Source organism: Aquarana catesbeiana, linkage group LG01 (genome assembly GCF_042186555.1).
Source record: "Aquarana catesbeiana isolate 2022-GZ linkage group LG01, ASM4218655v1, whole genome shotgun sequence".
NCBI lineage: Eukaryota > Metazoa > Chordata > Amphibia > Anura > Ranidae > Aquarana > Aquarana catesbeiana.
This window is the reverse complement of record NC_133324.1, coordinates 817,508,620-817,532,879: the sequence shown is the minus strand read 5'-3', so window position 1 is coordinate 817,532,879 and position 24,260 is coordinate 817,508,620. Positions and strand designations below refer to the sequence as shown.

Below are 24,260 nucleotides of genomic sequence, written 5' to 3'. Positions count from 1 at the left end.
ACATCCAAGTTGTTAAGCTGCAATAGATTGCTGTAATACAATTTTATAATCTATATAAATCCAATAAAGGGGCCATGACCTAAGGTTTTCCCACAATTCAGTGCTGTATATATTCTTTAATGTTCTGTTGGCATGTACAATCTCATGTAAACTGTGCATTAAAATATGCTGAAGTCGGTCTCGTTTGTGTTCAAAGGTGGTTTAACATTCATTTAGAAAGTCAGTGAAATGTACTTTTGTACTGAACAGTTCATATACTAAAAACAACCTCATCACAGGGGGTGCAAGAGCAGGAACAGAAGTGGTATAGATTATTAACATGCATGTATCCAGCCATGTCCAATTCATCTAGTCTTATGCAAGTCACATTTTTGCCCAAAGGCGACAATTACCAAAGCAAGAATTTCAGATTCTGGAATGTAGCGTGCTGATCATAATTTATAAAGAAAGCCATAGTAAATATATAAAACAATCCAGATTAAAGAATGTAAGGCATGTGAGCCAAGCAGTGCTCCTCTAACATGAACAGTTATTACATGACTGGTCTAAGAATTTGGGGTCTGCAGGTGCAAACATGAAATTGTTACCCAATACAGTCATCTAATAGCTAAGGGCACTATTTGTGTCTGTAGTTCTACATTTAACTTAGCTGCTTTACTTGCATTTTAAAAAGTAGCCGTACAAGAACTAGGCTCTTTAAAAGGGATTGTAAATTCTCATTTTTTTAAATTAAAAACACAACATGTTATACTTACCTGCCCTGTTGCAGTGCATTTCCATAGAACAGCCTTTTTTCGGGTCCCTCTTTGGTGCTCCTGGCCCCCTCAGCTCCTTGTGTCCATTCAGACATGGAGCTGCAGCCCAGCCCCCTTCCTATTCTTACTGGCTGACTGACTTTGATAGTAGCGGTTGCCAATGATGCTGCGCTGAGATCTTAGACAATTGGGGGGGAATCAGGGGGAGAGATGTCCCATGCATAGAAAATAAAAAACCTTCTGCTTTTACAAACACTAAGCTACGGTTGACACTAGTGCGACTTCCGATGCGCTGCAAATGTTCATTGAGCTTGCATTGCCATGAATTCACATGTGTTTTTAAGTGACAACCCACACAAACTCCATGCTTTGCCACATTTGAGACTCACATCGCCATAATGGCATGCTAATCGCAAGTGGGGCATCATTACCAATTAGGCTGCATTTACAGCGACGTGTTTTCAAATGCACAGAAAACACCTGATTTGCTGCGTGTTGTGGAAACTCACTGCAAACGCACATCGCACTTGTGTTGCCATTATGGCACTGCAAGCGTGATGCAGATCTGGTTTGGTGCGCTTTTGGAAGCAGCCCAATTGTTGACAACTCAATTGTGGTTAGCAGATGATAAATGAGCTACAAAAAACACGCACTGAAAAGAGTCCAACACGCCACAAGCAAAAAGGTTCTTGAGCTACTTTGGGGCTTTTTTGCACATAGGGCAGCCCACTCAAGTGAATGGGCTGCCCTATGGATGACCCATGTCAGATGCAAGTGGGATCTCGGTTTCTGCCAAGCAGGGTGTCAATGGAATGTGCTTGGGAGGAGAATTTTTAGACAGCAAGGATGAACTGGGAGGAGAAGTTCCAGCCAACCCCCCCCAAAAATACGTTTTTTTGGATAGCATAGAAAAGGGTTAACACACCATTAACATTTGTTTTGCTGTCTGTGCTCATGTTCAGAAGATTTCACCTCACTTTGACAATTTGATTTTGAATTTTGGGTGGTCATTGACACAAGGATCGGTGATAAAGCTTCAGTGGAGACACCTTTTCCTACAATAACTCTTACAGGAATTAATTTTCCTTCCTAGGAGTAGATTTCCTCTCACCTCCTGTTGTCTCCCTCAGTTTGTAAGTAGGAGTCGTTTGTAAGTCAGGGACCGCCTGATACAAGCAAAAATGCTGTTTTTTATTTTCTTTGCATGTCCCTTTCAGATCTACAGCAAGTGCACAGTAGAATGGTTTCTCATCTTATGTGAGCTCTAAGTAAAGTGGTAAGTCAAAAAAACTACAGAGAATAGTGCCTTAGAGGGACATTTTCATTCATAAGACATAGGAGCATGGCCAGATGCCTTGTTGCTGTTTTTTAAATCACATTTCACCCCCTCATGAGGTTCAAATTAAAATGGGTCTGAAATGTACTACTCTATTTGGAGCATTTCCTCCTTGGCAGACATTTCCTACAAAAGCACATTTTAACCATCTTGTGATAGTGGTCCTGTTTTTTGGGCGAGACGAGGACAGCACAAGTCTGAGGGTTTGCGCGTGATTTAAGCTCTGCTCAGACAGTCTGAATTTAGCATGCTGCCTGACAGTGTACTGAGCCACAGGTCTTCAGCAAGCCAATACTCTCGTTAAAAAAAAAAAAAAGAAAAAAATAAGTTTGTTCTACTCAGCAGACTGTCCCCCATAGCAATTGTAAAATGTACATTTCTTTTTTTAACAGTAAAGGTTTTTATTTAACAAATCAGCATTACAAAATCATCAGTGTGCGACAGTTAGTATTCAGTCATTACATCATTATGGTAAAGCATCCCTTTAAGGAAACAGTGCCGGATCTCACATATGCATATTTACTAGCTTCCTGTATATCTTGTAACATATAGAGAGAATGGAACAACAATATTGCGCTTTTTACATATAACCCGTTCTATCCTATTTCCAACTTACATCCAAGTATTGGGCAGCCTTATTAGTAATTCCCCTTCAGTCTTCATCCGCCTATTCCCCATCTCCCTCCCCAATGAGATCGTAGGATATTCCTATTTGGAGCCAGCTCTGAGTATCAGCAGGTTGCGTGTTCACCACCCCCCCAGAGCCAGTATGTGTGTGAACAGTTCCTCCGATTAAATACAATCGTCGTCTGTCACGGTCCGACGACCCCCCGTGTCCGAGGGCAGGGCAAGCCCCAAGCCAAGACTGGGGAATCCGTCACTCGGTCCCCAGCTCCCGGTCCCTCAACCACGCGTAGCCATCCAGGCCGACCAGACCTTATTAAATTTAGCAGGACACTGTCTGCTTTCATATGTAAGTTTGTACAGTGGTAGCACTGAGTCTACTGCCTTCTTCCAGGACCCGAGGGTGGGGGGCTCAGCTGACTTCCAATGTAGCATTATCTCCCTCCTTGCATAGAACAGCATAAGTGTTAGAGAGTTTAGTGTATCTGTCCCCTTCAACATCACCCAAGTAGCTCAACAGAAGCAGCATGGGATCAGGTGATAACTCAGTTCCACATATGTCATTTAACACCCCTGTAACCCCTTCCCAGTATGGTCCGAGCTTCGAGCATGCCCACACCATGTGCCAAAATGTCCCCTCTCCGCTCCTGCACCGAGGGCATGATGGATCGACATGGGGATAAATTTTTGCCATCCTATGCGGAGTGAAGTAGGCCCTATGAAGAAACTTCAACTGCATGAACCTGTCCTTAGCTGCCATCACAGTTGGGATGTAGGTTGAGACACAGTCCTCCCATTCCTCCTCCCCCAGTGCTTGAATATCCTCCTTCCATTTGTCAAACGTACGGGTGGGCTTAATGTCATGTGCTACCGTCAGGTACATGTACAATGTGGATAGGGGCTTCCCCATTGCACTTGAGGTCAAAAGTCGCTCAACTGAGTCCGGTTCCAGAGTCAGTTTATCCGGAAATTGCGCCCTCATCGCGTGTCTCAATTGCCAGTATCTGAACTCAAAAGTTCGTGGGAGAGAGTACTGTCGTTTAAGGTCGTTGAAGGACGTTAGCCTACCATTGGTTATAACATGTTTTAGAGTGGTTATTCCCCGTGTAGCCCACTGGGAGGGATCTGGAATATCATAGAGATGGGATAGGGTAGGATTACCCCAAAGCGGAGTGTGAGGAGATACGCGATTTGGCTCAGCATATATTGCCCTGGCCTCCCTCCACACTCTAATGGTAGTTTTCATTGGGGTCGTCAGAGGGTAGGGTGCCTTGGAACCCCTGTACACTAGGTTTGACAGGGCCGCGTAGGAGCCCAAGATGGCAGCCTCGAGTCTAACTGCAGGGTTTTGTCTGGGCTGAGAGAACCACCAGCGCACCGTAACCAGTACAGCGGCCCAATAGTATATCAAAAAATTTGGCAGGGCAAGTCCCCCTCCTGATAGAGGAAGGTAAAGCACCCTCTCTTTGCCACTCTGGGGGGTCTCCCAGCCCAGATGAAAGCGGTCAAAATCCCCTCTAGCCGTCTAAAAAAGGACTTGGGTATGTGGGATGGTGTGTTACGGAAGAAATACAGAAATTTCGGGAGAAATACCATTTTAAGCAAATTAATTCTGCCTACGGGGGTGAGCGGTAAGGAACGCCAGGCCGTGCATTTTACTGTGAGTTGGGAGATAAGGGGCTGCAGATTTTTTTTCCAAAAACTCGTGGGTAGCGTTTCTGATTTTCACACCCAGATACGTGAACTCGTCCACCCACTGTAGTGGGGTGGCAGTGTCCACTCTGGGAAGCATGGGATGAAGTGGAAACAAGACCGACTTGTCCCAATTTATGCGGACACCTGAAAATCGGGCGAAGTTTTCAAATAGGTTTAAAGCTTCCTGCAATGATTGATTGGGATCAGCAAGATAAAGTAATGTGTCGTCCGCGTACAGGGACACTTTCTCTTCAATTGTGCCTACCGTTATTCCCTTCACCCTTGCTTCCGCCCTCAAAGTGATGGCAAGGGGCTCTATCGCCAAGGCGAAAAGCCCCGGCGACAAAGGGCAACCCTGACGTGTGCCCCTACCCAGGGGGAAAGAATCAGAGAGGGTTCCGTTAGTGCGAATCCTAGCTGTGGGGTTGGCGTATAGCATCCGTAACCATTTTAGGAAATTCGTCCCGAATCCAAATCTCGAGAGGACCTCCCATAAAAAGACCCATTCTACGGAGTCAAAGGCCTTCTCGGCGTCAAGGGAGACCACCACTCCCGCTGACTCCGCCTGCGCCCTATCCATATGGGTAAAAAGCCTCCTGATGTTGATGTCCGTTCCCCTCCCCGGCATGAACCCCGTTTGGTCCGGATGTATTAGGGCTGTTATTACTGTGTTAAGTCTCATGGCCAACACCTTGGCCAGGAGCTTAGCATCAACATTTATTAGGGAGATGGGGCGATAAGATGAGCATAGAGACAAGTCTTTCCCTGGCTTGGGGATCACGACAATCACTGCCTCACTTAATGATTTTGGAAGTGTCTCCAGTCGTTGCGCCTCCTTTAGCATAGCCTGTAATTTCCCTGTCAGCTCCTCAGCATACTGTTTATAGAACTCAACGGGTATCCCGTCCGGACCCGGAGATTTGCCCGACTGGAGTGACTTAAGGGCTTTAAGTAATTCGTCTGTGGTGATGGGGGCATCAAGGTTGTCACGATATTTTACCGTCAGGACCGGGAAGTCAATGGGCTCTAGGTAATCGGTCAGTTCGTCTCTAGTGTATGTGACCCTAGTGCCATAGAGCTTCCTATAAAAGGAGGCAAAGCTATCGTTTATCTCTTCTGAGTCGTATGTGAGACGTCCGTCAGGTCCTTGAATGTGTGGTATGCACATCCCCCCCTGTTGTTCCCTAGACAACCAAGCTAATAACTTCCCTGACCTCTCCCCCTGTTCGAATATACGTTGTGTCTGGGCGAGAAGGCTTTTTCGAGTGAGGGAAGTGCAAATCTGGACAACCTCCCCGGTCAAAAGTTGAAGCGTGTCATAGTCACCAGGGTCCTTCGTCCTAAGGAACTGTGCCTCTAACAGGTCTGCCTTCCTCTCTGCGTCAGATAAGTCCGCTCGCCTCTCCCTACGAACCCTGGCTATAATAGTCTGGTATCTCCCTCTGGTGTATGCTTTGAAAGCATCCCAAACCGTCAATGCACTGGCCGAGCCAGGGTTGGTATCCCAGTACTCCCTCATAGCCCATCCGAAGTGCCCATCCACCGTCTCGTCCGACACCCAGAATCTGGACAGTCTCCACAGGGATAATCCTGGAGTGTGAGATAGTTCCAGTGTCAGGAGGAGTGGTGCATGATCGGACACGCCCCTGGGAAGGATTATGATGTCTCTAACTCTAGACAGGGCGGTACGGTCCACATAGGCCAAGTCGATCCTGGAAAAGGATCTATGTGAGGCTGAGTGGCAGGTGTAGGCCCTATGGTGAGGATTCCTCCATCGCCACACATCCGTCAGACCGTATAGCTCCGCCCAGTCTGCGGAGCCGGGGTGGGGGTGCCCAATACTGGACATCCTGTCCACCTCCGGATCGGGGGCCATATTAAAATCACCCAAAATAGCTATATTGTCACTTTGAAAGTCCGCTATCTTAGCGGCTACCTGGTGCAGAAGAGGTATCGATGCCGGGGGGGGGGGTAGGTACACCCCCACTATCACCCATCTCATAGAATGTATCTGAGCGTGAATCACCACATATCTACCCTCCGGGTCGAGTACCAGGTTCAGCAGCCTAAAGGGGAGAGATTTATGGACTAGGACACTTACGCCCCTCGCAAAGTTAGAGTATGTGGAGTGATAATGATATCCAATCCAGGGTTTCTTTAGGGCCATAGTTTTCCTACCCACTAGGTGGGTTTCCTGTAGTATACAGACATGTGGGCTGTGAGCTTTGATGAATTGGAACACCAGTGATCCCTTAACCTCAGAGTTCAGACCCCTGGTGTTCCAGGACAAAATACTAAGGGGTGCCATATTTGTACGGTATATTGGGGATGCGCAAATTACAAGGGTACTCTTCCCTCGAGGCTGCCAACCCGACGAATACAACACATAAAGCCATACATTACTGACATTTGCAATGCATTTATAACCCATTTTTGCAAAACCAAACTTTTCAAAAACAAACGTTTAACCCAAAACAGTAAATCTGCCCTTATGGGGCCACTAACCCCTCCCCCCACCCCACCCAACCCCTTGAAACTGAGGCAGGCTTCCATCCCAACAAAAATCAGCACGCCGGCTGCAGAGGGGGTCCTGTGCAAAAGGCGGTTCAACCCCCCAAGAGTCCCTGGGGGTCTCAGGTGAGCCGAGTCGCTGTCCTCTAACCTGGGGCCCCGCCGGGGCACCACCAAATCTTTCGGGGGGGACCCGCAATACGGAGGGTAACCGAAACAAGTCAATGAAACATTGGGCTGGGCCCGACCCTGCATATATATAATAAAAAATAAAAGGAAAAAAAAAAGGGGGGAAAAGGCAAAAATGGTGAAACAGATTTTTTTTAGAAAAAAATGAAGAAGAAGAGGGGTAATGCCGCCATCTGAATGTGTGTAGTGAACCGGTTCCCTGAGGTCCCTGTAGGAGAGGAACATTACTACTTCCACTTAGAAGTTCTCCTGGTGTACGCCACCAGGGGCACTGGCTTATTAGTTGTGGGTCCCTCATGGAGGCTGTCACATTTAGGATCAAGTAAGCAGGTGGAACTGAACTGCCTCATATTAATACTCAGGGCCCAGTATATTCAAACGTGAACAGGTGGTGATTCCATATCAAGCTCTCGGTTGTCGGTCCTGGGGTAGTGTGTCAAGCCAGGCGGATGCCTCCCTGGGGGAGGTAAAAAAGCGGACTGATTCGCCATCCTGGACCCTCAAACGCGCTGGAAATAGGACACTGTAGCGGATGTTGCGCGTCCGCAATGCCGCTTTCACATGGTCAAATGACTTCCTGAGTTTGTGTTTCTATCAAGTAGTCAGGAAAGATCATCAATTTGTTGTTTTGAAACCGTAGGTCACCCACATTCCTAGAAGCTCGCAGGATCTCGTCCCTATCTCGAAAGTTGAGAAGTCGAAGAATAAAAGTACGAGGAGGGGCCCCTGGAGGGCCAGGTTTTGGTGGAATTCTATGCGCCCTTTCCACTGCATATTGGGGGGATAAACAAGCTTCCGGTAGAAGGCTGCGTAGCATGTCCTCCACAAAGCATGTGGGGTTGTTGCCCTCAGCCCCCTCCGCCAATCCCACAATGCGCAGGTTGTTGCACCTGTTCCTGTTCTCCGCGTCCTCTGCCCTGTACTCCAGGGCCTTAACCTTAGTTTGGAGAGTATGAAGTGCTGCACTGTGTTGAGCGACTGTGTCCTCTGCGTCACTGACCCTCTGTTCTGTTTCTGTCACCCTGGAACGGAGCTTGTCCATATCCTGTCGTAAGAGGCCCACATCCATTTGTACTGCGTCTATTTTTGCAGTAAGCGTGGATTGGCATGTGGCTATAGCTGCCATGACCTCTGCCAGCCAGGGGGGTCTGGCCTCAGCAGCCTCCATTAGTGCAGTCTGCAAGGCCCTGTGTACACTGCGTGTGGGTCTGGGTGCTTGTGAGGGTGCATCTCTGGGGAGGAAGGGAATTTATAATTTTTCCCCTTACCGGCCGCTGCGCCCGACTGGCGTCACCTCATTCAGGATCCGCTGGGGTCCCCTGCGTCTGGAGTTCCAATCAGGTCCAAACGGAGTGACCCTGATGGTGCTGGGGCAGGATGAGAGAGGGCTCCCTGGGTCCTGGAATCAGCTCCGGCTCCTCCTCCGGCGGCTCCGGCCGCCCTTCTAGGCGAGACCGCGGCTTCACTTGGGGCCTAGTGGAAGTAGGCCTCCACGTCCACAACAAGGGAGGCCCAAGTCCGGGGGACGGCGGCCAGCCGGCGGCCGCGACGGAAGGGAGAGGAGAGTCCGTCAGCGCCCGCTACCTCCGCCGATAGTTCAGGCCGCTCCTCTAATCGAGACCGCGGATTCACCCGGGGCCTAGTGGAGTCGTAGGCCCCGCGTCCACAGCAAGGGGATCTCCGGTCCGGCGGATGTCAGACCGGCGGCGTCCGAGGCAGGAGGGGAGTAGGATTAGGGTGTCCACTGGCCTCAGGGTTCAGTTTGTTTGCCGATTTGGTGCCGATGGCTGCGGATTTTAGAGTAGGCCTCGGCGGAGCTCCAGAACAGGCGACTGCTCACCTCGCCATCTTGGACACGCCCCCCCAAAATGTACATTTCTAATCTAAAGTGGGGTACACACTAAGAAAATCAGGCAGTCTGATTTTTCTCGATGTTTCACAGCAAATCAGAACCGATTAAATAAAATTTGTACGAAAATTCTTGTACTAAGGCTTTTTTGCTGTTTATGGTTTCTGATCATGCGCAGTCTGATTTCTCTTGTAAGACAATTTTGAATTTTGTCCCTTCGGCTGTCTAAAGTGGTGTACACACCGTACGAAAATGCTTTGGACGAAAATGTTCCCCCGATTTTCTTAGCGTGTACGAGTTCTTGTCCATTAGTACATGGGCTGCATAGGCCCCTTTACCATAAGTCCTTGTTCTGCATTCACCTCACACTCACCAACCGCAGTCCTACTACAGTCTGATTTCAGGGAACAAATCGCAACTTTACAACCCTTATCAAATAGATAATAAAATGCTAAGGCAGGGAGGAAAAACTCAATTTTCAAGGTCTGCAAAAGCTCTCTCTACATAGAGTGAGATTAAAAGGCCGAACTACAAAATTAAACATGTACAAAGCAGATTCATTTATAAAGGAAAAGCTATCAGCAACCACTAAAAGTCATGAGATCAGGAAACAGCTGAGGAGCACAATGTTCTCTAAAGACATCCTGACCATGATGTGTGAAGTTTAGCTCTGAGGTGTAAGAACATAATATAGACCACCAGTGCAATGTCACTCATAAAAAGGGGACTGAAACACAAACATCTGTATCAGTAAAGAATAAAACATAGCAAGACTGAATTAGAATTAAAGATAACACTTTTTTAGTTTTAGATAGAGTGGAGAGGTATTAGAACACCTGTCTGATTTACTGTTAACACAGAGGCAGCAGTAAAAACTGACAGAGTCGGGCGGCAGAATGAAAGCCCATTCAAAATTTTGGGTTGGCACCAAAACCAGGAGAAAAGAAAAAAAAAAAATCTTCCAATGGACATACTGTTCCTGATAACCCTGTTGGGTGACAAATAGGGTTTCCCTCACACTTCCTGTTTTGGCTATGAAAGGAGAAGTGAAGGGAAATCTCAAAGAGGAGAGATAAAAAAACCCCAAAACAATCAGATGTTCTAACCCTTTTGCGTTTCCCAAAATTGAAAAAAAAAAAAAAGTTCCTATTTAAAGCCATTTATAGTTGTGCAAGTTTTAATTGTAGCAGTGGGTGGACAACCTATGCCACTCCAACCGTGATGAAACTACAAGTCCCATGAGGCACTGCAAGACTGACAGCCACAGGCATGGTTCCCAGAAGCATGGTGGAATTTGTAATGTTACTAGAGCTGAAGGGCTGCGGCTGCCTGCCCCATTATAATGAAAACTTACACCACTATAAATTGTTTTCATTAAAGCTTACTTAGGTTCATCACAAAGTGGTGTCGATGTGTTATAATTAAAGCGGGGTTCCACCCAAATTTTGAATAATATCTGTATGTATTCTCTTCCTTGCCTAGATGCTGACATGCTGTTTAAAAAAATTTAAATCGCCGTAATTACCTTTTATTTTTCTATTCTTCTTTGCACTTCCTGGTTCTCCTCCCGTGGGAGTAGGCATGTTTCTAGCCTCTTCCAGACTCCTGGGAGCTAGTCTCAGGCTTCCCAGGATGCCACTGAGCATGTGCGGGAACGAGCGGTGAATGCTGGGAGCACAACATTCACCACATCCAGGAAATAAATGCTTGTGGGCTTCAAATGCCCACAATGAAGATGGAAACCGCCTGCAGTGAATAATATAAGTTATTCTTTCCGACGAAATCTGACACAGGCGGACATATTACACACAATATGTGAGTATGTAATGCTGAGAAGAAAAGTTTGTGAATGAACTCAAAAAAAAAAAACGATAGATAGGTGGACCCCCGTTTTAATGGGGGAAGCCTTTTTTATGCCCCTGTGCTTCATGGGATCGCAACGTCAGAATTTTAGACATTAATATAGGGGTTTTTAATGGGGCTCATTCTAATTGGTTAGGGTTATGTGACCAAGGTAGGGATTGGTCAGTTGAGGTCAGATGACCTTTCAGAACCTTCTAGAAGGCCTTTTTGGCCTATTTAAGGAGCTGCTTCCCATGGTTTTCTGTCAGTCGCCAGAGAAGAGACAGCACAAGGAGGAATTGAACCTTGAAAAAAAAAAAAAACACGCATCACGCTGTATAGCCCAGATGGACAAATTCAAGAAGAGTCCATTCAATTGCACAAGGATCATCTATTGTGCACTCTAACACCCCCCGGCATTTTTAGTGCACCGCGGAGGGACAGATGCAGCATTCAGCACCACTGACAGGCTATACCAATCTGTGGCTGGGCAGGACTGGCCCTATGCATTCAGAGACAAATGCCTAGAATGCAGAAGACCACTTCTGTTCCGGGCATTAATCTAAAAAAAATTCAGGTGAACATACAAACTGCATTTAAGTGGATTTAATGTGCACTTTATCAGATTACCTTTCGCCTAAGTCGAGCTGCATTTATTAGTTCTCCATTATGTGCCACAGCAATCTTTCCATGGAGCGTTTCAACGACAAACGGCTGACAATTCTCCAATGCAGAATTTCCTGATGTCGAATACCTTGTGTGCCCAATTCCCAAGTTGCTCATGTTCAGTTTCTTCAAACTTTCCTCACAGAACACGTGATTGACCAAACCCATTCCCTGTAGGAGAGATAAAAGCATTAGCATAGCACTGGAAGACTTGATGGCCATCCAAGCCATAGAGTAGTTCTACTACACCAACAGCCCAAAAGCTAGTCCCTGTATGGCGGACAGATTGCAGTCCGAGCATAGCACTGAAGACTGTACGAAAGCCTACAGTATTTGTACGCTACAGTCCCAAAGTTATTCCCCGGAAGGGGAAGAAACAAATTATAGTTCATTCCATTCAGCAGTGGTGATCAAGTTTCTTGATATAAGGGGCTCCAAGTGCAACCTTATCACCAAAAGGCCACCCATAGTGTGAATGTAATTCTCCCAAAAGCCAGACATACCCCAAAAGATGGTCAGACTGCAGAAATGCTTTATGAGGTGGAGATTTGGACATGCTTTGGGAGACAGTTATAGCCTGGAGAAACATAACAAGACTGCTGGAGACTACATCTATTCCAGCCCCTTAAAGCCATGCTTCCACATCTGTGTTCCCTAAAACCCACTTGTGACACAGCAAGATCTATTAAAGATCAGAGAAAAAAAAAAAAAAAAAAAAAGGAACCATAGCACAGAAAAAAGTAAGATAGTATGAAAAAGCCACACATAACCCTGCCACAGGTCCTCCACCTAATTCAGGGTTTTGATCAATATTCAGAATTCAAGGTTATTGATCAAAATCACTTTTTTAAAAATGGAGAACCCCTCTTTACCACCTGATTGCCCACTGCAAATCAGATCTAAATTTAAAAATCTGGGTATTGATAGTCAACTATCGCGGTTTTAGGATAATAGTTTGACCTCTTGCATTTCCCTCCTTTCGCACCAAGGTTGCTCAACGGGTTAAACTGCCTCTTTGATGAGACGAGTGAACCTATTGAAATGGTCTTTTTCTTCCCAAATTTTTATATATACAGTGTTAAACAGCAGAGTGAATTTTTTGTGCGATTGACTCAATTGTTACAAATTTGAGGCACCCCAAGTCTTCCTGGGAGTCGTTAGCTACCTTTCAATTGCCTACTAATTGAGGAGGTTTGGCACTTCCCAATCTCCTCATGTATTACTATGCAGCCTAAATCATTTATGTACATTGGTGGATGTTTCCACAACTTAAAGCAGTGTTTCTCAACTCCAGTCCTCAAGGCGCACCAACAGGTCGTGTTTTCAGTATTTCCCTCAGATGAAACAGCTGTGGTAATTACTAAGGCAGTGAAACTGATCAAATCACTTGTGCAAAATAATGGTAAGCCTGAAAACCTGTCCTGTTGGGGCGCCTTGAGGACTGGAGTTGAGAAACACTGACTTAAAGAATAAGTTCACCTTTGGAATCATGTTACACGTTCCACTCGGTTTTAGGGTGTAACATGATCCCTGCACTCCCTGTGACAGCAGTACAGGCAGAAGTTCACCTGTACTAGCGGTCACTTTTTGAAAACCGCAAAGCCGTGCAGGACTCCACCCACACGGCAACATTCACACCGCTCGTGTGTGAATGAACTACATACTTTGCAGATGTTTGCTTGTAGTTCTCAATGAACTACCACAGCGCTGTGGCACGCCATGGTAGTTCATGGATTCTCCCTGTCAGATTGTATCTGCTTGCCATATGGAATGTATGGGCACACAAATACACTGGCAGATCTGCTGGAGACCAGCATGGCACCAGCAATTTGCTGATCACTGGTATAATGCTTTACAGGCTCCCAAAAAATGCACTTTTCTTTTTTTCCCCAGGTAAAAAGTGCACTTATTCTTTTTCTCTAAGTGAACTTATCCTTTAAGGCCACTACTGATATGGGGGCTGCAATAGTCTCTTGGTATGAAAGATATCTATATATCTATATACACACACACACACACGGTCATTCTATTATACGCAGCTTCGACACGCCACGGAGGCTTAATTTGGGCTGCACGATGTATGCCTCAGCAATACAAGGCTTGAACGCTCCCTCCTACACTCTGATCACACAGGCCTTATCTCCTCCTATTACAACTTCCTTAAGGATCAGCAGTCAATATCAATACTTAATATGCAAAATAGATGGTTGGGGGGACATCCCGAATCTTACTTTAGAAAATTGGCAGGAATTTTACACACACTCTAATACAGTTCTCGGCCAGGGCCAGACTTATCCAGCTACGCTATTTGCAAAGATTATACTATACACCAACACATCTGTTTCATATGTGCAAGAAACCCACCCCAACAGGTCATAAATGTGACTGAGCAGGGAGACTGAACTGGCCACGGGTTACAGCATATCGCAGATACATTTGCTCTCCAACATCTTCTGCCCTAAGTGGTGCCTTCTTGGTATATCTGAGCAGCTGGAAGCCTCCGCTGTAACCAAACTGACAGACTCACCCAGGACAGAGGCTTTGGAGGGACTGAATGCTAGCCTCTTGCCTACCGACTATGGGCCCTGGCATTTGAGGGAGCTACAAGAATTTAGGAAGATATTCTGTTATATAATGCAAAAGGACGTTATTAAGGAGGCCATGATGGTCTCTGCCACCTTGGGGTGGTTGGTATATTGTCTCATTTTGTTGTGTACTCTTTGCTGGGTCGTTTGGGGTGTGGCTGTATTTCAATGTTCTATTGTGTGTCTGCCTTGGATATTATAATATGTGCATGTAGATTAGCTGTGAGATTGGTGGGGGCAAATTCCTCCAACAGCTCTCACTGCTGATTGGACAATCTACCCTGCCCGGAATGCAAAGGTGGGGGGGGGGGGGGGGGGGGTATGGGGTGGAATTGTCCAGAGTATTACTTGTGTTTTCCACAAACAGTCCATGTTCAGCAACCAAACAAGTATTGTCTTGTTATGTTTGTTAGGAGGAGCTCCCCACTCCCTCATTAAGTACCTCTCATTAGTGTCCACTTGTGTCATGGGTGGAGACCTCAAAGTTCTCCCATATAGAAGAGTGTATTGCTCTCATGGTTCAGAGAAGCAGGATCTCCCAATCTATGGATAGTGTGGGACCCACCAATCATGGGGTACTTTGCAGTTAAGTGGGCTTGGCACCATATAGCAATATGGTGTGACCAAATCCCCATATTTTTGATAATGTTTTTTGAAAATGTTTAAGCGTTTTAAACTAGCCTTGCTGGAGGTAAATCTTTTTTGCATATGTGCGCTGTAATATTTTTGTTCTGCTGTATGGTCTTATGGCTACACCATCTTTAATGCATCTTTTAGGGTTTGCCCCCCAAAATATTTTGTTTCTCTATTTAAAAAGGTCTAATGCGCTTTTGGGAGATCCTGGATTGGATACCCTAGGTTACCAGATTAATCCTCTAATATGACCTCTCCACCAAAATATCCAATATGGACCTTAACTGCTTTCTGACCAACGAATGAAGACCGTTCCATTTAACAATTTAGGTTTGCTTACAATTTCATTCTCTTAATATGATCATGGTAATGTGCTACAGTTTATAATATCTATCAGAGTTCATGCTATAGTGATTGACCATTTTAATTTAATTAACCTTTTATTTATTATGCATTATAATATTGTGGTTTTCCAAGAGGCAATATTTGTTTACTGGCATGAGTAGGCAATGCAGAGTGGGTTGTTTTGCATGGATAGCCATGCAAGATACATTGTGGGGGTGGAGATTTGATGCTCCAATCGCAACTTCCTAGCCATTGAAGTTGAGCATGCTCAGTGATCTGTACGCTTCCTGATGACGTATTATTTACGAAACGTACGTCCATGCACGTGTGGACCGCACAACGGCTCTGGACGTGAGCCCAGCAGCAAGCGGTTCCATAATACAATTTCTGCAGGCTATGGCACACCTAAATGTAAGCAGACAACCTTCATGTACGATTTTAAATAAACCAACAGTATTACGCTATGTAGTGTCCCTTTGTTGCTTCCATATGGGATATTTTGGTGAAGAGGAGGTCATATTACAGAGGATTCATCTGGTAACCTAGGATCTCCCAAAAGCGCATTAGACCTTTTTAAATAAGTAGAGGTCACATCCATCTGGTAAACCACTTTCAATTTAGAGCACATTCGGTGGAGAGAGATAGAGAAATATATCTATATATGGAATTCCTTCTTGTTTGATATAAGGAAATATTGCACTTTATGCACACGCTCACGTTAATTTATGTTATATGACATATAAGCAACAATACAATCACTTGGCGCCCCCTATCACTTAATTTGGTTTTACTTGCACAGTGATAGGTTCACTGTTTTTGGGGGAGCAGCTTTGTACACAAAGGTATATATATATCTTGGCGCAAGGTCTCTTTTTTTACAAACATTTTCTTTGCCAGGAAAACAATTTTTCTAGGCTGGACCCATACAAAAGGTCCTGCGCCTTGGGTCATGAAAAAAAAGTTAATTAATCAGGCCCTGCCACTCTATAAATTAACATATTAGGCAAGAGGATGTCCTCAAACGTTTTATAAGGTATGGGGTCCATGGTTCGACACTCAGGATACTAGCGATTCTATGCTGTCCAATTTCAGACCCCATTTAGCGAAGGGATGATTACAGGACCTTGATATTTCTGAGCACAAAGAGCTCCATGGCCACCACATTATTTCCTAGATCTGTACAAGTCGCTGGGTGAATGAAAGTGTATACACTATATTGTCCAAGTAGAGGTTTATACATTCAGGCAAGTTCCTGCACTGTTCAGAGTTCTGTTTCCCCCATTTTTTCTTCTCTTCACCTTGCACTTTATCAAAATTTAATAATGTATTTGAGATGCTCTTTTGGGTCATGTCCCGTTTGTCCTCTATTACTTTACTGGGATACAAGTCCTGTGGTGCCCATATGTATTATGCGCTAACCTTTGTCTGCATCTTCTGTATGATTGACATTCCATTTTGCAAATGTACATTTGCCTATGTTTGCCTTGCATGCTTTTCAATAAAAAAAAAAAAAAAAAATATAGTATGAAATAAAGCAAACCCTTTAGCTACTGAAACCTAGGTCTACAGACATTTTTCTTTAGTGGTCCGAGTAAGCACCCACGTAGGGTAAACAGACTGTCTGCAGGGGCCCAGAGGGCCACAAAAGTGCCAAAAGGGGTGCAGGTTTGCCTTAGGGAAAATTAAAGCAAAAATTGTCTAGTCTCAAAAACTATAGAAGCATTCACTTCCATGTGTGAACAGGATGCAAGGGGAGTAAAGAACAGGCAGGTATAAGCAGCTCATTGAAATGAATGCATAACTTTGCTCTGCATGGGCAAAACACAACTCGCTTTTGGCAACATCTCCAGCAGGCTGAATTTTCTTTGCGACAATGCAGCTTTCAATCTTCTCAAAATACTTGTCAAACTTCTGTATGTACTTCCAGAATTTCATAGGGACCACCTTTATGTGTAATTTAGTATAAAAATTGACTCTTCGGTGCAAAAGACATTTACAGGCATATAGAAATCATGTGCCAGTATGGTCTACAGCAGGGGTCTTCAAACTATGGCCCTCCAGTTGTTCAGGAACTACAATTCCCATCATGCCTAGTCATGTGTGTGAATGTCAGAGTTTTACAATGCCTCATGGGATGTGTAGTTCCATAACAGCTGGAGGGCCGTAGTTTGAGGATCCCTGGTCTACAGAAACCCTTGGGATTTGGTGCAACACAATGCTGAAACCCCATGGGAAATGACTGGGTACCAGGTCAGCCAATTGCCTGCACTGTCATGTGGAAGGCAGGGAGCAAATCACATGCTCTTAAAATACCTAAATGTATCAGGTACATCACTTTGCTTCACTGAATGAAGAGATCATTTTAGAAAGTTCCTTGGCAATCATGGGTGTCAGTGGGAAACCCAGGTACGCAATGCTAATGAGACAGTCAATGTAAACCTATGGCTTCTAGGGAGAATCTAGGGAGAATTAAATTGGGACTGCCCAAGTCAAACCACAGACATTACAGCAGGTTAAGTTTTTGGGGTTGGCTTTTAGACTTTGGGAGGTCTCATAGGCCTCGCAGACACGGCTTCTAGGACTTGTCTATTCTTCAAAAGCATAAAGATGATCAATTTTACCTTGTGCATTCTGTATGTTGGAGCAGCACCTCCATCACTTGTCACAATGCCAGCACTTTCCTGTCCCCTGTGAAGATTAAATTAAACAAGCATTAACAAATTAGATATTTAAATATTTGTATAATTCTCTGCATTTCATGTCCTTGCACACTTGTACATGATCAGTTTTCTGATAATACACAAAAATGTATCAGATAAAAAAGGTGACAGGATGTCAAACAGATGCAAATTTTAGGGAAACTCAAAATTGGACTGCTGCCTCTCCCCCCCATTTTATCATAAACATAGATATGAGCCTTGATGCACTCAGATTTTTTTTTTACAAGATTTTAATAGGTATTTCCATGCTTTATCAGCCTACAGTTCTTTAAAGCTGAATGCTGGAAAACACCTTTGCTGCCACTGTGTTACATGCTGGATGTCCAGTGTGCTCCTGTTCCTTTAAGGGGGATTGGGCTGCCTCCAGGCCCACTTGGTCCCTCATCTATCCACTGAATGCATGTGCTCCCACTGTGGAGATGCTCATAAATTCAGTAGTGTTAGGACTGCAAGCATACACAGGGTGCCGTGAGGAGGCCTTGCAGCTTACGCATGCGTTTGCAAATGCGTGCTAACTAAACCCCTTTTTTTAACGCAGACTGTTGGACAGGTTAATTCGGTTTGTCAGCAAACTGGTTGGTGAGTTGAACTATGGAATGTTCCGTTTGTCTTTTATGCGTTTGCCCTTCCATCTGCTCCTTGCTGTGAAGGCCAGTTGTAGGTGGGGGCAGGGGCCATTTGTTTGTTACTGGAAAACTGAAATCCTCCTTTGCAGTGGGGCTGTGCCCACACTGCAAAAGTGAACTGCCCGTTTAATCTATAGGATTCTAAGAACATTTTTTACAAACCCAATCTCTGCTCCCGGGGCAAACAGTGTTTCCACCCAGCAGTGGGCTGTCCTTTGGTGTCCTCAGGTCTAATGCAGGGCTATAGGGGCTGCATCAGTCTTGACATCAAAGGACCCTTCCATAGGAGAGTGCAGGGAAGGAGACGCTGCAGGGCCTGATCTAGCAATGTGAAGGACCCTGTAGAAGCAAAACCTCTTTTCATGGTCTCCTAGGCATAAAACAAGTAGTTAGCCTTAGCAGCAAGGGTGCAGTCCCACTGCAAGGAAGGACTTTGTTTTCCCCAAGTTCAGTTTAACAGGATAAGCTCACCTTTTGTAAAATGTTACACCCATATTCAGAGTGCAACATGTTACAGATGTACCGGCCCCCCGGTTACCCGCTTCGATAGCTAGCAGGAGACAACGACCCCCCCCCCCTTGCTAGCTGTAACAACCTGCAATAGACAAGGCCGTGTCAGCCATTCACAATGTTCAATGCACAGTGTTGCAGCCTTTGCAGCAGTCGGCTTGTAGTTCTCAATGTGGTAGTTCATTCATGCTTCCTGTCAGAGTGCAACTGCCTGGCTGTATCAGGAGGTATGGCCAGACAGCTACACAGACAGTCTGAAGGACTGTGGCATTACACCCATGATCTACTGATCATGGGTGAAATGCTTTACAGATCCATTACAGAAAAAAATTCATTTTTTTTTACATGCAAAAAAATTAGCATTTCTAAAAAGGAGAACTTCTCCTTTAAGCTAAGCATTTTATTTAAGATACCCTATTACAGCACATAATATAAAAACAAATGGAAAGGAATAAAGAAAAAATGTTTGAGTTATTGTCTTTAATGTCAACTTTAATGGCCTTTACATTTTTTTTTTTATCCATATGTTTATTGAATTTTTCACAGGGTATCAGTACAGACGGTTGATGTATTAGCAGGGTTACATAGATTAGTATACAGTGCGGTAACTAATGTCATTCTGTAACAAATATATGTAGCGAATACATAATCTTTAGGTTGTAGTTTGATGAGTGTAGGCGCCATCTCCAATCCCCGGCACCCCATCTGGGTAGGCCTTTACATTTTTTATGGGCCTAAGTGTTTACAATTTCCTTTTACATTGTAATATTCTTGCTATTCCATATTTTTATTGTTGCATTAAATGTAGAACTACCGTATGTAGATCAGTGACTAGAGAAGGCAGCTTAGATTTATCACCCTGCCTTTCTTCTAAACACATTTTAAGATAAATCAATGACGCAGGAGTGTAATGAGTCCACTGACCCATAGATTTGCATTGTGAGTAAAGGGCCACCACGGAGGCAGAAAACACAATCTGTGTAATAAGCAAATATGGCTGCCCACAATCACATTCATAAAAACCCTAAAACAATATTTGTAAACCATTTTAACAAACAACCTATCAGATTTACATATATGAATCAGGACGGTAGTCTGCGAGATAGTAAGTGACTTGAGAAATGCACCAAGGTGGACATTGACATCATTTGAGTGCCTCCTGCTCATTTAATAAGCCTAATGATCTTCGGCATACAATCTCATGGACCTGCATTTCAATTCAAGTTCCAGTGGGGCTAGGCAAAGTTCTTGCACTAGGGTCCTCTATTCAAATCCAATCCAAGACCCTATCTGCGTAGTGTTTCCATGTTCTTTCCTCCCACACCCCCAAGACATGCTGGTAGGTTAAATCTAAATTTTGGGTACAGTGATACTCGCGCTCTTAGTCCTGTGTCCAGCAGCTATCCTGCGGCATACTGAACACCAGGTGTTAACACCAAAGACACCTTACTTTTTTTCTCAAATGAACCCAAAGCATTTTCTGACGAGCTGGTGATTGTGACATCACCACCTTTTTTCTGCAACTCATCCAGAGAACGATGTGCATTGAGAAAGTGCAAGGCATTCTCTGAATAGTATGGCACACGCATACTGATATTGGAGCAAGCTGGATGAATCTCTCCTTTTACCACCACTAGCCCAGCCATATTTGATGGGTGAGCCACTTTCAGGACCTCTTCACAGGCCTAGGACTCGGAGCTGACCTCTGACCAGTATCAAGATAGCAGTCTATCTTGGGAAGGTCATGTGGTTTTCATAGTCAGCACCATTTTGTTTGTCACAGAAGGTTGTCAGCAAAGATCATGAAGTGTCTATGCTAGCAACCTGATCCACTGTATATATACACACACAGTCATGGAGATATTTCTAAATCAATGGACGGGATGGAAACACCCTGGGTTAAACCCAAGCCTTCAGAAGTATACAGGCATACTTTGCTCCTGTTTTTGGTAACAGGGTGATTGTAATGGTAATTCAGCCATCGGCCAGTACTGGATGACAAGTCATTGAAAAGGACAGTAGGGCTGTTGTGTGAGGAGCTTTCCTGTCCTGCTAAAATACCATCAAACAAAAGCAGTGGTCAGTACAGTGCACCAAATCAGGTAGAACTGGTAGAACTAGTAGAAACAAAAAAAAAAAACAAACTTTGCCTTAGGAGAAATAACAGAGGAAACAGCCAACAGCATTGTACACATCAAGTGGGCCATCGGAGATATGTCTACAAACATTCCCAATTGTTTGACACCACAACAGAACCAACCCATTTAATATGGTCCAGATTGACTTGACCAGGAGCAATAGTTACATTTTCAGCAAAATTGGATTGACTGTATCAGTTTTCCAGTGGAGTCAATTGAAAAATGCAACAACTTCAAAAAGAAGAATACATGCATAGCCAGGGGCTGGGGTGGGAGGTGCGTTGGCGGTAAAGCGCCACATTTAGCAGCGGTATTCGGCTGCTAGCAGGGCGGTTTTACCCCCAGCTAGCAGCCGAGAAAGGGTTAAAGACCACCGCAAAGCGCCTCTGCAGAGGCGCTTTGGTGGTATTGCCGCGCTGCCCCATTGATTTCAATGTGAAGGAGCGGTGTTATACAGCGCTCCGAAGATGCTGCTAGGACTCTTTTCCCCATCCTGCTAGCGCACCGTTCCAGTGTGAAAGAGGAGAGACAGCAGCGGCTGTTTCGGGTCGGGTTGCAGGCGCTATTTTTAGCGCAATAGCACCTGCAAACCACCCCAGTGTGAAAGGGGTGCCATTGATCACATCACCTTTTTCAAAACAATCTAATTTTGAAAGATACAACTACTGTACTTCATCAAATAAATATATATACACACACACACATACATGCTAGCATTATGGAATAGTATAAGGGTCGTATCGTATTGATCATATCACCTTTTCAGTGCAATTTTGGAAAGCTACAACAACTTCATCAAGCGATAGCTATATACTGAATAATCCTATACACGCATTACACAATATTTAGAAAAGCCCCAGTGCATGCTTGCTAGCATTACAGATCAGCTATAAGGGCTGTACCATCCTTTTGATCATAGCTTTTCAGTGCAATCAATTTTTGAAAGATACAACCACTTCAAAGCGATCACTATACTGAAAAACTATGCATGCACAATCTAGATTAATAAATAACCCTAATGCATGCTAGTATTATGAATGAGCTATAAGGGCTGTATCTTACTGATCATATCACCTTTCTAATTCAATTCATGTTTTAAAGAGCCAACCACTTCATCAAAGTGATTATACTGAGCAATCCTAGGCATGCATGATATATTTTAATTAAAAAAAATGCCAACAATGTATGGCTAGCATTATAGATCAGCTATACGGCTGTATCCTCTGAGTGCACCACCTTTTCAGTACAACCACTTCATCCAAGTGACCACTATACCGAATTGCCAAATGCATGAAACCTATGGATGCAGAATTTCATATTAAAAATAACCCCAGTACATGCATATTAGCATTATGGATGAGCTACAAGGGCTGTATCATCCTATTGGTCATATCAGTCACCTTTATTTTGTTTACAAACTTTGATCTGGTACAAAATGGTGGTACAAACAGTAGAGTATCATACATTAAAGTGGTTGTAAACCCTTATAGACCACTTTTTACTACAGGTAAGCCTATAATAAGGCTTACCTGTAGCTATCCCAGCCATCTCCTAAACCTGCAGGATTTAGGAGATATCCCCTGTATCAGCATGTACCGCACATGTGCACTGAAGCAATGGCACATTCGTGCCATTACTGAAGGCTCCCGCATGCATGCATGGGAGCAACATCATAGCGCTAGAGCCTGCGATACCCAGAAGTAACTCTGGGAGCAATGTCACCGGCCGGAGCGGTGTACGGGGACTTCGATCTAAGGTGATCATTTCAGAATGAGCTAGTATGCTTTGTCTTGCAATTTTCTTTGTTTTGTGGGCTTACAACCACAATTTTTTTTAGCTTGGAAAAAAAAACAAAAAAAAAAAAACAAACACACACCACAATGTGTTACATTAAGCATTAGACATATCGTTGAGGTTGACCAGCACCAAATCTAATATCATTGAAAGGTAGCGAACAGCTGATAATGGCATCAAATGGTGTTATTGACCACAGGTTCAAAAAGTATTTAGAATGTGTGAACCAAGGGTCCAATTTTTATTATATAAATTGTATTATATAAAAAGTAATAGATTTTTTCCATGAGATTATTATTGTTTATTCTCACTTTCAGTTGCAATCAGTTTTTGAAAGATCCAAGCACTTCATCAGTGATCATTCTAAACAATCCTATGCATGCCATAAGAAGTCACACACATGCACAGTTCACATTATAGATCCTCTCTAAGGTCTATGCATAGTGACCAGGCCCCCCATACAACATGTAGAGTTGTGTGTACATCTGAAGACGAGCCTATGACAAGCCGGAGCCCTCCAGAGTCTCAGTGAGGTTCAGCAGTACATGTACAGGATGATCAGAGTTCACATCCAGCAAGCAGCCAATGCACAAGCCAGGCAATGAGGTTCTGCAGCAGCTCCCTATATAGATCACAGATCCACATGCTCCCCGCCCCCCATCACACACAAGTGTACGGTGATCGGTTACCTGTGCTGCAGCCCCACCAGCCCCAGGGTGATGATATGGGGTACATCCAGCTGGGTGGGCCATGAATCGGAGGCGATACAGCCGAACACCCCGCACTCCTCACCGATCCCGAGCTCCTCCAACTCCATGCCAAACACACGTGGTTCTCAGCACACAAATACTTCCTGGGCAGCGGCGGGGGCCCGAGCCGGGATATTTAAATGTGGAGGGGAGGGGAGGGGAGGGGAGGGGAGGAGAGGAGAGGAGAGGAGAGGGGGAGGCTCCTCCCTGGAGGGAAGGAGGGGGGATCGGAGTACAGGGAGGAGCAAAACTCCCACAATGCTGACTATTAATAAACATCAGATCCGCACAGTGATAGGAGCGGTGAACCCCCATATAGAAGAGGGGGGCGGGCGACTATCATCTTAAAACATGCGCAGATAACTCCCATTCTTAAAAAGCCCTCACTGGACCCCACCGACCTGAACAACTTAAGACCCATCTCATTGCTCCCATTCACCTCTAAACTTCTAGAACGCTTAGTCTACAACCATCTTAGCTCCTACCTCAATGAAAATAACCTTCTTGACCCTTAAGAGCCCATTCACACAGGGACGACTTGTCAGGCTACCTAGTCGCCTGACAAGTCGCCTCCCGTTCTGTGCTATGGAACCGTTCTAATAGGAGCGATGCAAGTCGCTCCGACTTAGAAAAAGGTTCCTGTACGACTTCGGGGGCGACTTGCATAGACTTCTATACAGAAGTCGTTTTGCA

General features: G+C 44.8%; 1 protein-coding gene across 1 annotated transcript in view; it reads right to left on the bottom strand.

The window, feature by feature from the left end:
* The window catches only part of PPAT (phosphoribosyl pyrophosphate amidotransferase), a 60,263-nt gene extending 36,543 nt beyond the window's left edge, over positions 1-23,720 (bottom strand). The window contains exons 1-3 of the mRNA XM_073608360.1: positions 23,508-23,720; positions 17,652-17,718; positions 11,432-11,638 (exon numbers count right to left, since the gene is read on the bottom strand). Coding sequence (XP_073464461.1) covers positions 11,432-11,638; positions 17,652-17,718; positions 23,508-23,635 — 402 coding nt within the window. The 5' untranslated portion in view covers positions 23,636-23,720. The remainder of the gene's footprint in view (positions 1-11,431; positions 11,639-17,651; positions 17,719-23,507) is intronic.
* Positions 23,721-24,260: the final 540 nt, after the last annotated feature.